At 37.5% G+C, this 17,680-nt stretch overlaps 1 protein-coding gene across 1 annotated transcript; it reads left to right on the top strand.

Moving 5' to 3' along the window:
• The first annotated feature begins 15,155 nt into the window (after positions 1-15,155).
• On the top strand, positions 15,156-16,490 carry LOC133521007 (uncharacterized). The gene is made up of 2 exons (XM_061855728.1): positions 15,156-16,076; positions 16,416-16,490. The coding sequence occupies exons 1-2, from the start codon at positions 15,156-15,158 to the stop codon at positions 16,488-16,490; spliced, it is 996 nt and encodes a 331-aa protein (XP_061711712.1).
• Positions 16,491-17,680: the final 1,190 nt, after the last annotated feature.

Raw genomic sequence — 17,680 nt, forward strand, 5'->3', positions numbered from 1 at the left:
TAGAACGCCATTTGACTTTGATCCTTATTCTTTCACTGATATGTGTTAAATTTGTTAAATATCAAAAAGGGGCGCCATGTAATAGAGTATAGCTATGCCTAGACTAAAGGTTATGGCGCCATCGCTCGAAACGATGCCGCCATACCTCTTTGGTAGTAGTAGAGAAAAATATCCCGAGAAGTGCGCGGGGCAATGTTTTTAGGTCAGTAAGACAAATATCAAAAAGGGTTGGGTTGTAATTTATTCTTATTGAGACTGTTACTTCAAATAGCCATTTTAATTCTTCAAGACACAATTCATAAGACATAGAGTAATAACTTGTAGGTACTTTTACATCTAACCCACTGTTCAGGCAAAAGTTAATCTGCTCTCAACATTGCAAACAATGCCGTCGGGAACAAGCGATTCGGAACAAAGCGTAGATAACCCGAGTAATGGATTGCTCGCTAAGCGTTAAAAATTGTCAGGATAGCGGATAATGACGCATTTACATTATCGTATGTCTTGCACGATAAGGATGTGTGTGGGTTCCCAAGGGCAATTTATAGGCATGCTATTATTTGAAGGGTTTATTCTGGAACTCTGTAAAGAAGTAAATGTTTCATTTGCTTTGAACAAAATCAGGTATTAAAATAGTTCGTTCAAGTTCAAACTTCAAATGGAACTTTTTTATGAACGCTATGCAACTGACATGAATCTTTTCTCAATTTAAACAATCTCATTACAAATGTACAAGTTTCCAAAAAGTTTCCATTTGGAAAGGTTCTCTAAAAATTTCACAGGAAACTAAGGAAAGAAAATTTCGATTCCTATATTTTTTATGAGGAGTTAAAAAATCCAAGTGGAAATTTCACTATTTCTGAAACTTTGGGACTGCATATCAATAGTACTTATTGATCAGTCAATAAGATCTAGTTTCCTTTCTCAGTTCAGATGCGTGCTCCAATCGAAGAATAAAATCAAGTAAAATATCCGAGCGAAGCCAAAGAAGGGGTGCAAAACGCTACAACCCAGGACGAGCGTGATCTATGTACCTTTCTGCCCATATCTCAAAGTTTTTGCGCTTCGTTAACGCAAACCGTGCGTAATGATGGGCTATAAAAAACAAAGAAATTGCACAATATGTTAAGCTGTGTACAGGGAGCCTTAGCCCCGTGCAGCGATTGTTCGCAAGGGACCGCGACGGGCACGCACTTGCAAAATTGCTACGACAGAATTTTACAGCGCCCGAGGTTGTTCATCGGCGGCCAACAAAGTGCCTTTTATTATATTTTTACGGCTGTATTCCCGATGGACAGAGTTTTGAGGAAAGTTAGAGGGCTGCGTAATTAGAAGCATTTCTTTTTAAAAATACCACTTTTTTAATTGTGAATGTTTTTCTAAAATTTGTGTAATTTCTGATTATAATCACGAGCTCATAATGAAAACAAAGACCACAGAATTGCTTTCATTGTCTAAATCGAGAAGGTAGAACAAAAAAAATATTTCACATTATTAATTAAGTAGTTTTAACTTTAATTATTTTTTGTTACAAATCTTGAGTAGGTACCTACGTATCGAGTTTATACATATTATAAGCAAGTTTTCTTTTGACTTTTATAGATAAGTATAAAAAAATACATTGTTAAATAATTGACCTCTTAATAGGAAATTAATGAAAAAGGGCTTAGTTTTTGGTCAACAAAAATGGAATACAAATTCCATTATGTCGAGTTATAAGGTAAGCTTAATAAATCGAAACGAATCGATTGCCATAGAAGACCCAATGATTGATTGGGACAAAAACTATTTTTATTTTTACAGCCTTCACTCTTTTAATAGCAAGGCAATACATTGAAAAATAACTATCAACCAAGGACGTGGTTATATGTATCTTCTGTTGTTCGTTATATATACCTATTAAGAAGAAACATTTGTTGAAAAATGTTTTCAAGAAAATGTACCTTAAGTAAATAATGATAAGTTCCTCCGTAAAATGTATATAATTATTCGTATTTTAATATTATTCGCAAAAAATAAAATGATTGCCAGCAACTGCATTTTATTCTGTTTCACATTAATTTATATATGTATAGAGTTGTTCATACTGCTAGTCGTAATTTTAACAGGCATACGTGACGACCGGTCTGGCCTAGTGGATAGTGACCCTGCCTACGAAGCTGATGGTCCCGGGTTCAAATCCTGGTAAGGGCATGTATTCGTGTGATGAGCATGGATATTTGTTCCTGAGTCATGGGTGTTTTCTATGTATTTAAGTATTTATAAAATATTACTACTTACTTATTGAGCTTACTGTGGGACTTAGTCAATTTGTGTAATAAAGTCCTATAATATTTATTTATTTATTTATTTATACATACAATCACATTAAAAACACGAACAAAGGATTTTAACAACACCGCTTAAAATAAACCTTGCATTTCCACTAGGCAAGTAGTAAGTATTACAATTTATTGAATGCAGAATCTGTATTGAAAGTAAGTACACTTTTTTTATGAAATATGTATCGAAAGAAATTTTCCACAATTTTCTTTAAAACTGTTTTAACTTCTCATCAGACTTAAAGTGGACTTACCTTTAACTATTTCTTTGAAATTGATTAAAAAGAAAATAAACTGCGGTGAAAAGCTCCTGGGTTCTGAATATAAAATTGGCTTCACGATCTCATTAGCTTCAGTTTCAGAACAGATTTAAGGATAGGATAAACGTAAGCTGCCCTGCAGATACAGCTTTATTATGAAAAGCTAGAGCACTGTAAACATTACGAGTACGATGGTATTTCTTTTTGGTATTTCAATGGTAATTACGAGTATTAAGTCACTCTTTCTGTACCCCTAGTGCAAATTTATTCGATAACGAAACGTGACGTACGCGTTTGCGTTAAGTCTTATTTTGTATGGGATTTTGAGTTTCCAAAACGTCCCGCTTGCCGCGCTGTTTCTCAATCCCATACAAAATGAGACTTAACACAAACGCATACGTCACGTTTCGCTATCGAATAAATTTACACTAGGGGCTCAGATATCTAATAGGTCGAATTGATACCAAACTAAAACGGAGTTGGATGGGACATGTTGCTAGACAGAGCGCTGGCAGGTGGATCAAAGTATAAAACGGTATGTATGGTTCCTGCTTTCGAATGAAATTAGCGTCTGGCGTCCGTAGCTGCCTTGGACGTCTTTCAGCTGAGGTAATGATGATGGATCTATTTGTTGTCCGTTCCGGTGGTATCATGAATGTGAATATTCTCTTTTGAACTTGTGTGTAAATATGAAAACAATCGCAAATATAAAGCTTAACTACAGACTTTATAACATTTGAATAAGATCGGTTAGGCAGTCTTCGTGTGTTCGCAAAAGTCTTATCTTCTTAGTAATAGACGTGTCGCAAAGATGTTCCCTTTTGCTTTGTCATATACAGAAAGCTCCTTTCAACTTTGGGTGTTGTGACGAACGGGAAATTATCGCACCCTACGCCGAACATGGCCCGCCCGCAGCTCTGAATATTACTCAATACACTATTTATATTCTACTACTAAATAAAAAGTGATTGGTCAACAAACCTTTCTACCTATTGTTGCGCGGTTGCAATATTTAACGTTGTAAACATGCGCGCAGTACAGTTGAGTCGTGGGGTAATTTTGAAGGTAGTAGGTTGAGTTTTTATCGCCAGTCGTGTCATGTATCACTTTCGCACTTATATACTTGTTAGAACGTGACAGGCATGGTGACAGGCGACAAAAACGCGGCCATGCTGCCGCTGCAGGAGGCCTAGTGAAGATAATAATCGCTTGCAGACGAAGGCTATTGTCTCTCTGTCAGTTTCGTTTCTTTTCTCTGCGAACGATTGTTATCTCAGACTTTCTATAATTTATTTTAGTTTGTTATTGGCTGATTTCTAATATTGCAATAGGACAGTCTTCGGCAATGAGCGTTGCAACGCTGGCCGAGCACCTGGCTCGGCGAATGCCAACTTTTTGCATAATTCGTTCAATCGAATGTTACCCGTGGGAGAAACAAAAGTTTTCTTGTTTCACGCGCTCGCTAAATAAATGTTTGTCTTAAACTTTCAAATTTTACTTCTTATTTCCGTACGGTAAATTTATAATTCTAGCAAACTCACTGGGCTCGTGTAAATTTACTGTCTTGTAAATGTTTTGTTAACAAAGAGGAAGTTTGTTTAAGTAATTTTCGTGGTCAATTAGCGTTTCCTTTTTCTTATTTTTCTCTTCGAGTTGTTTTTCTTTCTGAAAACACGAACATTGTTTTCATAGGTGATTTAAAGACTCCTAATACGAGTTTTTAAATAATATTTTTAAGGGTATCTTAAGGAAATACAGATTTGAGTAGTATGCTTCCCTTTGCGGCCTAGTAAATTAGGCCGCTTTTGCGAATATTTACAGTGCACTATCGCCTTAAGAAATAAAAATACAAAAAAAAGCAATACTGTCCGATACAGATATTAATAATAATAATCTGTGTTGAAAAAATCATTGCTCTAGCTTCAAAAACCAAGGAGGAAACAGTCGAGTACGTTTGTATGGAGAAATGATCACTCCTGTTGCCTCTTAAGAACTTTACTATAACCTAAATAAACCGGTTTATTCGACAAGCGACGAGACAGCCGGCCGGCCTGGTGGTGAGCCGCGTAAACAGAGACACCAACATAGGAAGTAACCGGTTTTTAATGATCTACACCGGTATATCTGACAAGAACTTTAATGGTAATGTTCTCCTACTCGTAAAACCGGTTTAAAAATAACGGTTAGGAAATTTCACCAATTTCCGAGCCTTACTTTTGGTACGTTCTTTATACCCTACTGACTGTACCTACTGATGCATACGGTCATAAAATAAATTTAATAAAGATATGGGCGTTATGAATAAAATAGGTAACTTGTATCCATTGACAATAAATGTGTTACGGAAATATTAAAAACTTCATCGGTCGTTTGCTCTTTGTACATTTTACGCAATAAAATATTAAATCAGTTCTCTTCAGTGGAAAAGCACAAAGGAAAACATTAATATTTCCCCAAGAGTAAATAATGCTCTTTTACATAAAATGAAAATTTTAATATTTAATTAAAAGTTAAAATTAAACAACAACTGTATTTTATCGGCTTTCGTTTACTAAATGAATAACACACTATTGACAAATAAATATATAAATAAATCAATCAATTAAAGTAAATGTTTTAAAAAATAGCTATTACTGTGTATGGCCTGAGTGACTAACTAACTGGGCCATTCTCATTGACATATATCTAAGGACGGGCCTTACGGGCAATGAGAATGGGGCCAGTACAGCGGTGTCTAACGCGACAACGCAATTGGTTGATGAGTTCGCATCATGCGCGCGATTGGTCACAACTAGTTGCGTTAGACTGCACGATAGGCTCGAATTCGTGAGTGACACCACTGAACTAGCACCATTCTTAGTACTCCTAAGGCCCGTCCTTAAATATATATGTCAATGCCCATTGTACTTTTCGTTGTCCAAAAATTTTTGACACTTTCGTAAAATGCATATTTTAGAATACTTGGCCATTACTTTCATTTTCTGTTTTATGTTGGAGGAAAAGGCTTAATTAGGCTATTAATTTCGATAGATTTATTCACTAAATAATATCTGTAAATATTCTTTTTTGTAACTCAGTGGCCCTTGATTGTCTCCGGTTTTGTATGAAAATGAGGCATTTACCACTGCGTTATCGTCTTTTTACATTAATCAAAATAGGAACATGTAAGAAATTTGGTCAATAAATTCCTATTATGTGGTTCAGGCACAATTTGGGAATACAATTTTTATACATGAATTCAATATTTATCATACTTTTTTCTGGTAGGTAATACATAAATTAAAATGACCCAACTGACTTATCAACGCAGAGCCAAAATTACGAAAGCTAGAAAGTTGAAATTTGCACATCAGGTTCCATCTATGATCCCTTCTAGCCGATTTCGACCATGGCGACCACTTCGACTCCTAGTTAGCTCATGCGCCCGAAGATGGCTGACGTAGCCGATCTTCGAGGTGAACCCCCGTGCACATTGAGGGCACGAGAGGACACCAGCTACGTAGTGGTACGAGTAATTATTTCTTGTGTTTGTTCTTTATGTTCATTAAAAGATTAGTAAGTATTCGAATTCTATGTTTTTGTTACAAATGCTGTGTATATTTCTAGTTTTTTTTTTTTTTTTTAGTTCTAGTTCTAGGTTTAGTTCTAGTCTTATAATTAGTTTTAGTTTTACCAGGCTTCACTGGAAACCAGCGTCCCGTAGTGTGTCGTAAGACTAACTTCGGGACATCAAGCTGAGTGAAGACCTTTTAGCGCAATTTTCTGTGAGTACAATTAAATATTAATCTAAATTTTGTAACTTTTTGTGCTAATAAATATTTCTTATTCTTATTCTTAATATTCTTATTCTTAATGAATGGACGCAGGCTGGCGCGTTTTCAGCTCGTCGCGTTTAGCGTCGAGGTCAGCTTTACGTTGCTCCTCGAAATCGCGCGTATTGCCCTGCACCAGCCTACGCCACTCAGGACGATGTGCTGCCAAACCTTCCCACTGAGAGGCGTCAATGTTGCGTCTTTTCATGTGTCGTTTCTGAACATCTTTGTATCGGAGGAGTTGTGTTCCATCTATGTCATGTGTAAGATATAACAAGCGATTTTGAGAAATTCAACCCCTAACCCCTAATTTCAAAGTCTTATTCTGGGATCTGGGAGGTTGAGTACTCTGCCCGCGTAGCCAACATGCCAATCGTTAATGTTCCGTAGCGAACGAAATGCAACTGTCGCTGTCACACTTATATGGAAGAGTGATAAAGAGAGATGAACTACGCTACGCTACGGAGCGTTAACGATTGGCGTGTTGGCTACGCGGGCTGGTTCTACCGAGAGTACCCAACAGCGAATAATAACCAGAGAGCTAATGAAAAGCAGTCATTTGACTTCATCCCTTTTCCTCTTATTAAGTTTAGTATTTACGTGGAGATGGTTAGAACTCGAATCTCGAAGTCTTAATTTGAAGAAATCCAGTAGTTATTATGTGACTGCCCAAGTCCCGAGTCGAGTCCTTTATTGAGTTTTTCAAGTGTAACCTAAACAGACTCGTCTTAGGACGAAAAAAAATATAGGTTTTTGTCTACGAGTAGGTAAGACAAAGGAAAATTGTAATTTTTTAATAATTTGTGAATAAACAATGAATTTAATGTGGAGACAATGCCTTTTTGAAAACTTTTGGACGTAATTAGAAAGTTTTTTATTTTTTTTAAAAGCTCAAGTCTTTACAAAAGAATTAAGTCTCAATAAGGATTCAAGTTTCGACTTAATGACTAGAGTCTGAAAAACTGAGTCGAGTTTTAAAGCAGAGGACTCAAAGAACTTGAGTCTTAACCAACACTATACATATCTACGTGGTATTAGTACCATAATAGTACATTACGATACAAGTGCGAAAAATAGGAAATTCGAAACGAGTGGCGATAAATTAAAACACGACCGAAGGGAGTGCTTTAAATCGACACGAGTTGCGAATTACCTATTCGCACATGTATCGTACAACGTTTTACAGTACATATGGCCCTTTAAATGTTCGACACAGTAACGTAATATGCTACTTCTCGCACTAGTGCTATAAAGTAGCCCCATATGTACTGTAAATATATTTATTTTACTCGTCGACTGTAATGGTTGAATTAAGATTTCGTATACCAAACTATAATTGCGTACGTTTCATGTATGGGCTCCCAACTCAATTATAAGATTCATTTCGATACGCTGTAGTCAACTTTAAAAAAAATGACCAATCACGTGCCGCCGCGCTCGCATAGAAAAGACTAAATGGGAGCGGGCGTGTGGTCGTCGGGTCGCGCGGAGTCGCGTGTTTATGTATTTTGTACTACATTTTTATTTACTGAGATACTTACCAATTTTCACTAAGAGGGAAATATACGATCGTCCATACGAAAGAATAAAAGGCTTTCTACTTCTAAATATTTTCTAGTCTCCATGATTTTTTAGTCTGTTATTGACACAATGAAAAACAAGGTTTATAGATTTTTTCTTCGAATTTTTTAAAACAAAAGACAAAAAAATCTTTTAAAAAAAGGCGAAACCTATAAACCTAGAATATATTATGCCGAAGCGATCGACATCAAAATCAAAGTGATTTGATAAGATTTAGTTCGTGGAAAACGTATTCTCCCAAAATGGAATTTCATAGAAAAATGCTGTTCTTCCCTCTTAATTATTTAGGTTTTATAGTAAAAAAAAAGAATTATTTTAGATGGCTCGTAGAAAAAGTATTGTATACAAAAGTGCATAGTGATATGATTAAGCTTTTCAATATCGTATCTTACTTAGGCAACTCAGCAAGGTTTGTACTCAACTGAAAAGCTCTGTATTTTATACAATGTGTTTGAATGAAATACTATTTTGTTACCGTATCCAGTGCAAAGCGGTAAATTTAAATAAAAGAAACAGTAATAAACCATGAAACCATAACTTGCTCATTAACGTCGGTTCTAATGGACTTTTATGGTTCACCGGATTATTAAGATAATTAATAGCTAAGCGTAAAACGATGCTTGGAAGTTATGAAATGTCTTTATGATTATCTGAAATATACTTACAAAGTTATGAGTTTATTAATTATTTTTAGTAGGTTTGTTTCTAAGTTACTTTATCTTTCAAAGTATTATGAACCCACCCACAACACATAGAATAGCCCCCCATTCTCGCCTGCTTCAAAAATCTGGTTGGCTCCACTTCCTAAATACATCTTAGGAACACAAATATTAATTCTGTCAAAGGAAATGTTTTGTTCAGAGAACGCCGTATTTGACCTGTTTATGATGTGTGCAAACACAACAATACGTATGAACGTACGAATGAACGAAGGTAATTTTACTCGCAGAATATCACCTAAACAAACAGTCGAGAAAACATTGCACGTCAACAAAAGCAGTTGATAAAAAAAAAACATCAACCGAATCCAATTATTTCGCATTCACGCTCATGCTGCATCTCAATTTATTTGAATCGAGCCGGTTTCTATTGAACGAAAGACAAAACAACTATTTTTCTCCTTCCTTTTCTGTTCCTCATTTAAAATACAAACGGGGAAATATCACCGTATAAGTAATTTCACGTGACGCGTAACTTCGCGTTATTCTTTTGTTCGTCACAACCTGCCCCAGCGTAATTGCGTCGCCTGATGAAATTCTCGCAATTTCTACAATTCTCGACGAATTTTTCAGAATAAAAAAGGAATTGCTTATTACGCAGCACTTTAATCCGACTGAGCGTTGTGTAAGCGAAGTACGGGTACAGTGCGCTGGGTGGCTAGTGCAGTAGTTTTCTTCGATAAGGATTAACTTTCTCATTTTTCTCCTCCAATATTATGTCATCGTCGTAATATTTATTTTGGTTTATTATTAGCTGTGTCTGCATTTGCGCCCGCTTGGGATTAAGTCTTTGTTATAAATGTTGTGGAAAAATTCCCGGAAATTTTAAGGAAACATTCATTTTGGAAGTGACAAGTTTCGATTCCCGTACAAAAACATGAGAAATTTCCAAAAAAAATCGTACTGAAAATTTTGCAATATTGGAAACTTACCGACGGTATGTCAGTAGATAAAAATAAATATTAGAGGACATTATTATACTTACACAAATTAAGATAGATAAAAGATAAAATATATTTATTCGCGACGATCACAAAACATGTAAGAACACGTACAGACAACAAAAGCAAGAAAAAAACCGCCATAAGTGTGCATCACGAAATGGACCCAACTCAGCATAATGCGCTGGACTGAGTCCCACAGTAAGCTCAATAAGGCTTGTATTATGGGTACTTAAACAACGATATATATAATAGGTACTTACCTATATAAATATTCATAGTACGTAGAAAACACCCATGTCTCAGGAACAAATATCTATGCTCAAGTCATCACACAAATAAATGCCCTTACCAGGATTTGAATTTGAACCCGGGACCATCGGCTTCATAGGCAGGGTCATTTTCTTTTCATTCCATTTGAAGCCTTTTCGGTGAACCCTTTTCTAGGCATGAGTACGATTTAAGCTAACAAAACCTTAGGGCATTTTAACCAACCGGTCGCCTTAAGAGCTTACCCCTCTGTCAGAAACCTTAGCCAATGGTCATACGTCATACTTATTTTTTATCTAATTTCTATAAAGAAAAGTAGCTACTACTGTATGTAATTGCATGACTTCTATAGTAATCTAAATTGTATTTTTTTTTCTTATTTAATGCATGTTAATTATAAGATGTAATGTTTTGAAAAGATGTGTCCCGCCGAGTTTCTTGCCGGTCCTTATTGGGATACCCTCCTCCAATTGATTGGGGATTTAAATCTTCTCGGGTCAAAGGTGTAGGGTTAAAGCCGGTGTAGCTTTATTTGACGTTCATATGCGCATTGTAATATGCATACTTGAATAATAAAATATCTTTATCTAATAGCCATACATTTGACGTGTCCATCCCCCGCAATAATCAGCAGACTGTTTTGTTCAGAAAATTATAGGTAAGGCGTCTCTGGTTAGTTAAATGCAACTCAGGTATTTTTAGTAACTTGCGCGACATGAGTATTTCGCGACATTCAGGAAGGTTCGCGAAGGAACGCTACTTATTTTTTATTTTTTTTTATCTATTTAGGTAAACAAACAGTCACTACAAGAGAGGCTTAAATATAAAGTATTTTGAACACTGTTTACAGTATGTGTGACCAACACCGTTCACCACTTATTAAATGTCATGCGCTGTGACAATCGCTTGCGCTTCGCCATCGCTTTATGTCTCTATCACTCTTCCATATCAGTGTGACAGTCACAGTTGCGTTTAGTCCGCTACGGAGCATTAGCGATTGACATTTGTATGACACGACACTAGGATGACTTAAGTTAGCGTGACTCACGACAGTTAAAATTCGATAGTACGATTTGTCGACCACATGCGTGTCAATAAAATTTCACTTGAGTTTTCCTAAGTGGGTAATTCCACGAGACTGTAACGTCAGTTAACAATTCTTTTTTGTGTTCTTACATTAATTAAGTAAATTTAAGTGTCTGTATGTCTGGCGTAGCCCTACAGGTCTTTGGGATCAGGCTTCAGGGATCTGGATACTTAAATTTGCTTAATTAATGTAAGAACACACGAAAGAGTTGGTAATCCTGAGAATTAGCCAAGTATATCTGGTTCAAATTAGATTGCAAAAATCACTTGTCTTCAAAGGAATCATCGAAACTTATCTATTTGGAATACACGGACTGGAGCGGAGCGCTGGTGGCCTAGCGGTAAGAGCGTGCGACTTGCAATCCGGAGGTCGCGGGTTCAAACCCTGCACTGGCTCGTACCAATGAGTTTTTCGGAACTTACGTACGAAATATCATTTGATATTTACCAGTCGCTTTTCGGTGAAGGAAAACATCGTGAGGAAACTGGACTAATCCCAACAAGGCCTAGTTTACCCCTCTGGGTTGGAAGGTCAGATGGCAGTCGCTTTCGTAAAAACTAGTGCCTACGCCAAATCTTGGGATTAGTTGTCAAGCGGACCCCAGGCTCCCATGAGCCGTGGCAAAATGCCGGGACAACGCGAGGAAGAAGAAGATGAAGAAGAGGACTAATGTAAACGAGGGCCAAATGGCGAAAATCGCCAAATTTTTTAAAAGTAATAAATACTTATAAGAGCCTTGGTAGAGAGTACCATTTTGTACTATTTGGCGTTGAAACTCTAGGTCCATCGGGTCCCAGCGCGCAAAAGTTTTTTGCAGAAATCGCGAAGCGTCTCGTTGACCTAACTGAAGAGCTGGCTCCTCGCACTACGTATCAGCATTGCGATACAACGAGGAAATGCTGCCAGCATGCTTGGAACCATGCCTCAAGGACCTATTTTAGATATAAGCTTCTTATAGTAGTAACTCTGTATATATCTAAATATTATGTATGTATATTGTTATTGAGAATACATTTGGATCTTTTTAGTATATCTTATTGTTGCGGCCTGGAAAAGGGTTAAATACACGAGTTAAATTTCGTCTTTGTTAGAAGAAATCTAATTCCTTCTAATTAAACTTTAATCAGCAAGGAAGATTAAGATTCAAATAATTTAATCGGTATTTAACTTTTGAACGAAGTATGTACACCAATTTTATGAAGTTATTTGTGAAACAAAGTGCCAAGTGACAAGTTGTCTCGTTAAGATTGGGAACACCATTTACTCCGAACAAACGGTTTGAGACATAGACAAATTGTTCCCGAATAATAATGGAGTTAGAAATTTCACATAACTTTGTTTTTATTTAACAATCAATGGGAGGATTAAAGTTTGAGGACTAATTTGGTCACGGTATTAGATCTCGGGAAATCAGAAACAAGGATAACACGCATAATTAACGAATTACAAGGGGCAAGATGTATTATGTCTCTGGTTTCTCCTTTAAGGTGACATTCCATTCTGACTCTCATGTTCAAAACGTTTAAACGTGAGAATCAGGATGGCGGGTACCTAAATAAAAAGCGGCCAAGTGCGAGTCGGACTCGCGCATGAAGGGTTCCGTACAATTTAAGACGTATTAAAAAAAAATCTTCTTACTAGATCTTGTTCAACATTTTACCACTTTGGAGACACATTTTACCACTTTGGAAGTGTCTCTCGCGCAAACTATTCAGTTTAGAAAAAAATGATATTAGGAACCTAAATATCATTTTTGAAGACCTATCCATAGATACCTTACACGTATATGTTTGATGAAAAAATTTTTTTTAAAATTTTATGACGTATTAAAAAAAAAACTACTGACTAGATCTCGTTCAAAACAATTTTCGGTGGAAGTTTGCATGGTAATGTATATCATATATTTTTTTTAGATTTTTCATTCTGTTATTTTAGAAGTTACAGGGGGGGGGACACACTTTTTTTCACTTTGGAAGGTTCTCTCGCGCAAACTATTCAGTTTAGAAAAAAATGATATTAGAAACATTAATATCATTTTTGAAGACCTATCCATAGATACCCCACACGTATGGGTAAAATGAAAAAAAAAAAATTTTTTTAATTTCATGACGTATTAAAAAAAAACTACTTACTAGATCTCGTTCAAACCAATTTTCGGTGGAAGTTTACATGGCAATGTATATCATATATTTTTTCTAGAATTTTCATTCTGTTATTTTAGAAGTTACGGGGGGGGGGACACAAATTTTTTCACTTTGGAAGGTTCTCTCGCGCAAACTATTCAGTTTAGAAAAAAATGATATTAGAAACATTAAAATAATTTTGAAGACCTATCCATAGATACCCCACACGTATGGGTATGATGAAAAAAAAAAATTTTTTTTAATTTCATGGCGTCTTAAAAAAAAACTACTTACTAGATCTCGTTCAAACCAATTTTCGGTGGAAGTTTACATGGCAATGTATATCATATATTTTTTCTAGATTTTTCATTCTGTTATTTTAGAAGTTACGGGGGGGGGGACACAAATTTTACCACTTTGGAAGTGTCTCTCGCGCAAACTATTCATTTTAGAAAAAAATGATATTAGAAACCTCAATATCATTTTTGAAGACCTATCCATAGATACCCCACACGTATGGGTTTGATGAAAAAATATTTTTTGAGTTTCAGTTCTAAGTATGGGGAACCCCCAAAATTTATTGTTTTTTTTCTATTTTTGTGTAAACATCCTAATGCGGTTCATAGAATACATCTACTTACCAAGTTTGAACAGTACAGCTCTTATAGTTTCGGAAAAAAGTGGCTGTGACAGAATCGGACAGACAGACGGACATGACGAATCTATAAGGGTTCCGTTTTTTGCCATTTGGCTACGGAACCCTAAAAATGAACAAAAAGTATACCATATTTTTAGGAACGAGGTAATAGTACAAATTAGGTATAACTTCAAAATCTGAATATCACAGCTGCGGGTATCTTTCTCTGTCACTCTAGTTACGCCTTGATTGGAGTAAAAGAGAAAGACGCCAGCAATTTGCGAACTTCCGTGTTCACGGTACTCTGGTCACCGTCACATATTACCTACTTATGTGTCGTGAGCGGCTGGCATCCCACAGAGTCTATGGGAATGTTTCGGCTGGCTTGACAAATAACATTACGATACAAGTGCGAAAAATAGGAAATTCACTCGTTAGAGGCGATAAATTAAAACACAACCGAAGACAACGATAAAAGCTTTGTCAAAATTATGACAAACAATTATGTAGCATAATACATATATCGTTTTTTATCTGACTGTATCTACTCAATCCCTATTTACCATAGATGAAACATAAGCTCTGAAACGGAACTGCTACTTAATACTTAAAATACATTTCACGTAGAATATTTACATAACAACGAAGATTTTAAGCCAGCGCAGTGGCGTCATTTTTTATTGGAATTTGTCGCTGCCCCACGGGAAATCCGAAACATAACACCGCATGCGGCTGAGCTGGGGCGTATCTTTTATACTAAATATATTTACATGTATTCTGGAAAAGATTACTTTTCACTAGATCCGAGGTTGCTTGCAGCTTCCAAATCGGAGGTACAAAAAAAATTCATACATTTTTAAGGCCCGCTCTTATGCGCGAGAGGGCTTGGGCTGTAGTCTCCACGCTGGCCCTATAGGATGGGGACTTAAAAGGTCTGCTTTGAATTTCTTCGCAGATGTGCAGGTTACTTCACGATGCTTTCCTTCACCGAAAAGCTAGTGGTAATACACTTTTATTACATCAATAGATAATTATGTCATTCATTCTAAATTAAGCTTAAGCTAAACTAACAAACTACTCAAAGAGGCCCCCGCGAGTTGTTCCCGGCGTAAAGGTGCCCATCACACTCGCACAGTGATAATTATCAAATTATAGTTCTCAGTTAAACCCGTTAGTACGAGCCAGGATTTGAATCCGCGACCTCCGCATTGAAAGTCTGATCTCATATCCACTCGGCAACCACCGCCACACTACTCGGTGCCTATATATAAATATATAACTAACAGTGCTGATTTGTGCGCGCTTAGAATCGGACGCGCATAAAATATGCAGCAGCATATTATCGAATAATTTATATTTATTCGCGATCGGCGCGACTTAGGTCGCTGCCCCGTATTTTTCGCAATGGGTTCGAAACAACTCATAGCGAATGAGTTACTGGCGTTCGTACAGAATGCCATAGACACCATGGATGAAGTCAGCATCAGGCAGATCTGCAAATCAAGTTTCAGTGAAGACGATATTTGCAGTGGCAAGGCGCTACTCTTCCAGACGCTCGGCAAAACTGACCAGATGCCATCCCGTCGGAGGGATGGGGGTGTGAAGAGTCTCCAGGACATAATTAAAGTGTTGAAGGAGACCGATCCAGACGACGTGCCTGCCTTCGTTGCGAAGCGGTTGTACCGGTTACCGCCGGTTACCTTCGATCACGTCGACGTCACCAGGCTGCTGAAGGACATAACATTCCTGAAGACAAGTCTGACTGAGATGCAGTCCAAGTTAGAGGTGGCAAATAAAACCATTTGTGAACTTCGTGTCGAGGTGGCGACGCTTCGTGACACTGTTTCGGAATGTAGGTCACACGAGGCCACTGACTTGGGCTCGGGTAGTGATGCGCGTGCAATTATGTGCAATGCTGGGTCAGCAACGAGCGATATGACGCCTGTCCCCGCCGGCCCGCCCCCCGCACCCCGCACGCCGCGTCGTGTCTTGCCGTCAACTGCTCCAGTTGGTGTATCAGCGACTCCACATCGCGATTACGCTGCTGCTGCAAAACTGAGAAAAGCACCTTCAAGGGTGCCTGAACATGTTTCTCGTGATGAGAAGCCACCCCGCGCCGAGAAAGGATTCACACAGGCGTCGAAGGAGAGGAGGCCGCGCAAGGCGCCTCGCAAGAGCCAGTGTGGCACGGCAGAGCCGGATATTGCTTCTGGCCTGAGGGTTGCCACACCGAACACGGCGCTATATGTTTCGCGCCTGCATGTTTCCGCCACGGCAGAAGATGTGGTGGAATATGTCCGCAAGAAGATTCGTTACGAGCTGAAAGTATTCCAGCTGCGATCGCGGCATTACGTGCACTTCAGCTCGTTTGTGGTGCGCGTCCCGCGGCCGCTGCTGGAAACCATCGCGAGCGCAGACTTCTGGCCGAAAGGTGTGATATTTCGGCGGTTTCGTGGGAATCTGCCGAATCCCGCACCAGAACAGGCGGCGCAACCGAAAACTGCGTCGTCAAAATGATATTTATATTTTAAGATTTTTATTATTGTATGTATGTTAGTCTGTAAGGTATGTATATATGGGCCATAGTTGCCTGAAAATAAATGATATTTAATTTAAAAAAAAATTTAATAAATCGTAAACTGAAATAGATGTCATATACTATAGAAAAAGGGACCAAGCCCGCCAGTCCAGAACAGGCGTCTTCAACTCACGGCTAACGCCCTAGACCTGTACCTCTAGTGTAAATATTTTCGACAACGAAACGTTACGTACGCGTTTGCGTTAAGTGTCATTTTGTATGAGATTTTTGACTTTCCAAAACGTCCCGCTTGGCGCGCTGTTCAAAAACCCATACAAAATGAGACTTAACGCAAACGCGTACGTAACGTTTCGCTGTCGAAAATATTTACACTAGGGGTACTGGTAGATGACTAGTAAGTATACTTTTAATTAACTATTTAGGTAAAATTATTATTATTTTATGGAATGGGGAGTTAAATATCAGAATGGAAATTTTATAAGAAATCCGTTTAAAACCGAATTTCAATTGCTTACTGCAAAATTGTACTTGGAAAGTAAAATGCTCTAGTGCAGAAACGTATCACTTTCTGCACATATTTAAGAACAACAATAACCCTCTCCCTTTTTCTCATATTCTTAATCAAGGACAATATTGTTACGATTTCCTGGACCAGAATTAAACAACACAGTGTTCTTAATTGAGAACATTGGGCAGGACGGGGATAATTATGTTTGTATCGCTTTTTGTGCAACTCTGCGGACGTTGTCTGTTCATAAGACACGTAATATTATCCACCAGTAATATGTTCTGGATATAGTGTTTTCCTCCTATTAACGGTTTGGCGTATTATGTATCGCGGTGTAATTTTCGGGCACATTCATTAGGAATGTTTGTTTTGGTTGGATCATTAGTAGAATACTATTAGTTAATATAGTTCGGAAGAGGGGATATCTTGACTAGTGTGTTTAGTATGGTTTCTCAAGTGTGGTCAGTATGTCTCAAGAATTCGGTCTTATTTAAAGGATTTTTGGGTAATTACATATCAAATAATATAGATATCGTCACTACTTTGACAAAATCTCGTATCGCATCTATAGTTACTACATTTTTCTTATCATTGACAGAAGGGAGTTTTATTCTGAATAGTGACGATATTTATACTCACACAATACCTATATGTGTATGTTAAAATTTCACGCAAGTGAACTGTACCCCTAGTGTAAATTTAGTCGATAGCGAACGTGACGTACGCGTTTGCGTTAAGTCTCATTTTGTATGGGTTTTTGAACAGCGCGCCAAGCGGGACGTTTTGGAACGTCAAAAATCTCATACAAAATGACACTTAACGCAAACGCGTACGTCACGTTTCGCTGTCGAAAATATTTACACTAGGGGTACTGATAATTAT

This window comes from Cydia pomonella, chromosome 9, assembly GCF_033807575.1.
Source record: "Cydia pomonella isolate Wapato2018A chromosome 9, ilCydPomo1, whole genome shotgun sequence".
Classification (NCBI taxonomy): domain Eukaryota; kingdom Metazoa; phylum Arthropoda; class Insecta; order Lepidoptera; family Tortricidae; genus Cydia; species Cydia pomonella.

Coding starts and splice junctions, on each gene's coding strand:
- LOC133521007 (XM_061855728.1), top strand. CDS start 15,156: ATGGGTTCGAAACAACTCATAGCGAATGAGTTACTGGCGTTCGTACAG. Junction 16,077..16,415: donor AGATTCGTTACGAGCTGAAA/GTATTCCAGCTG, acceptor CATATACTATAG/AAAAAGGGACCAAGCCCGCC.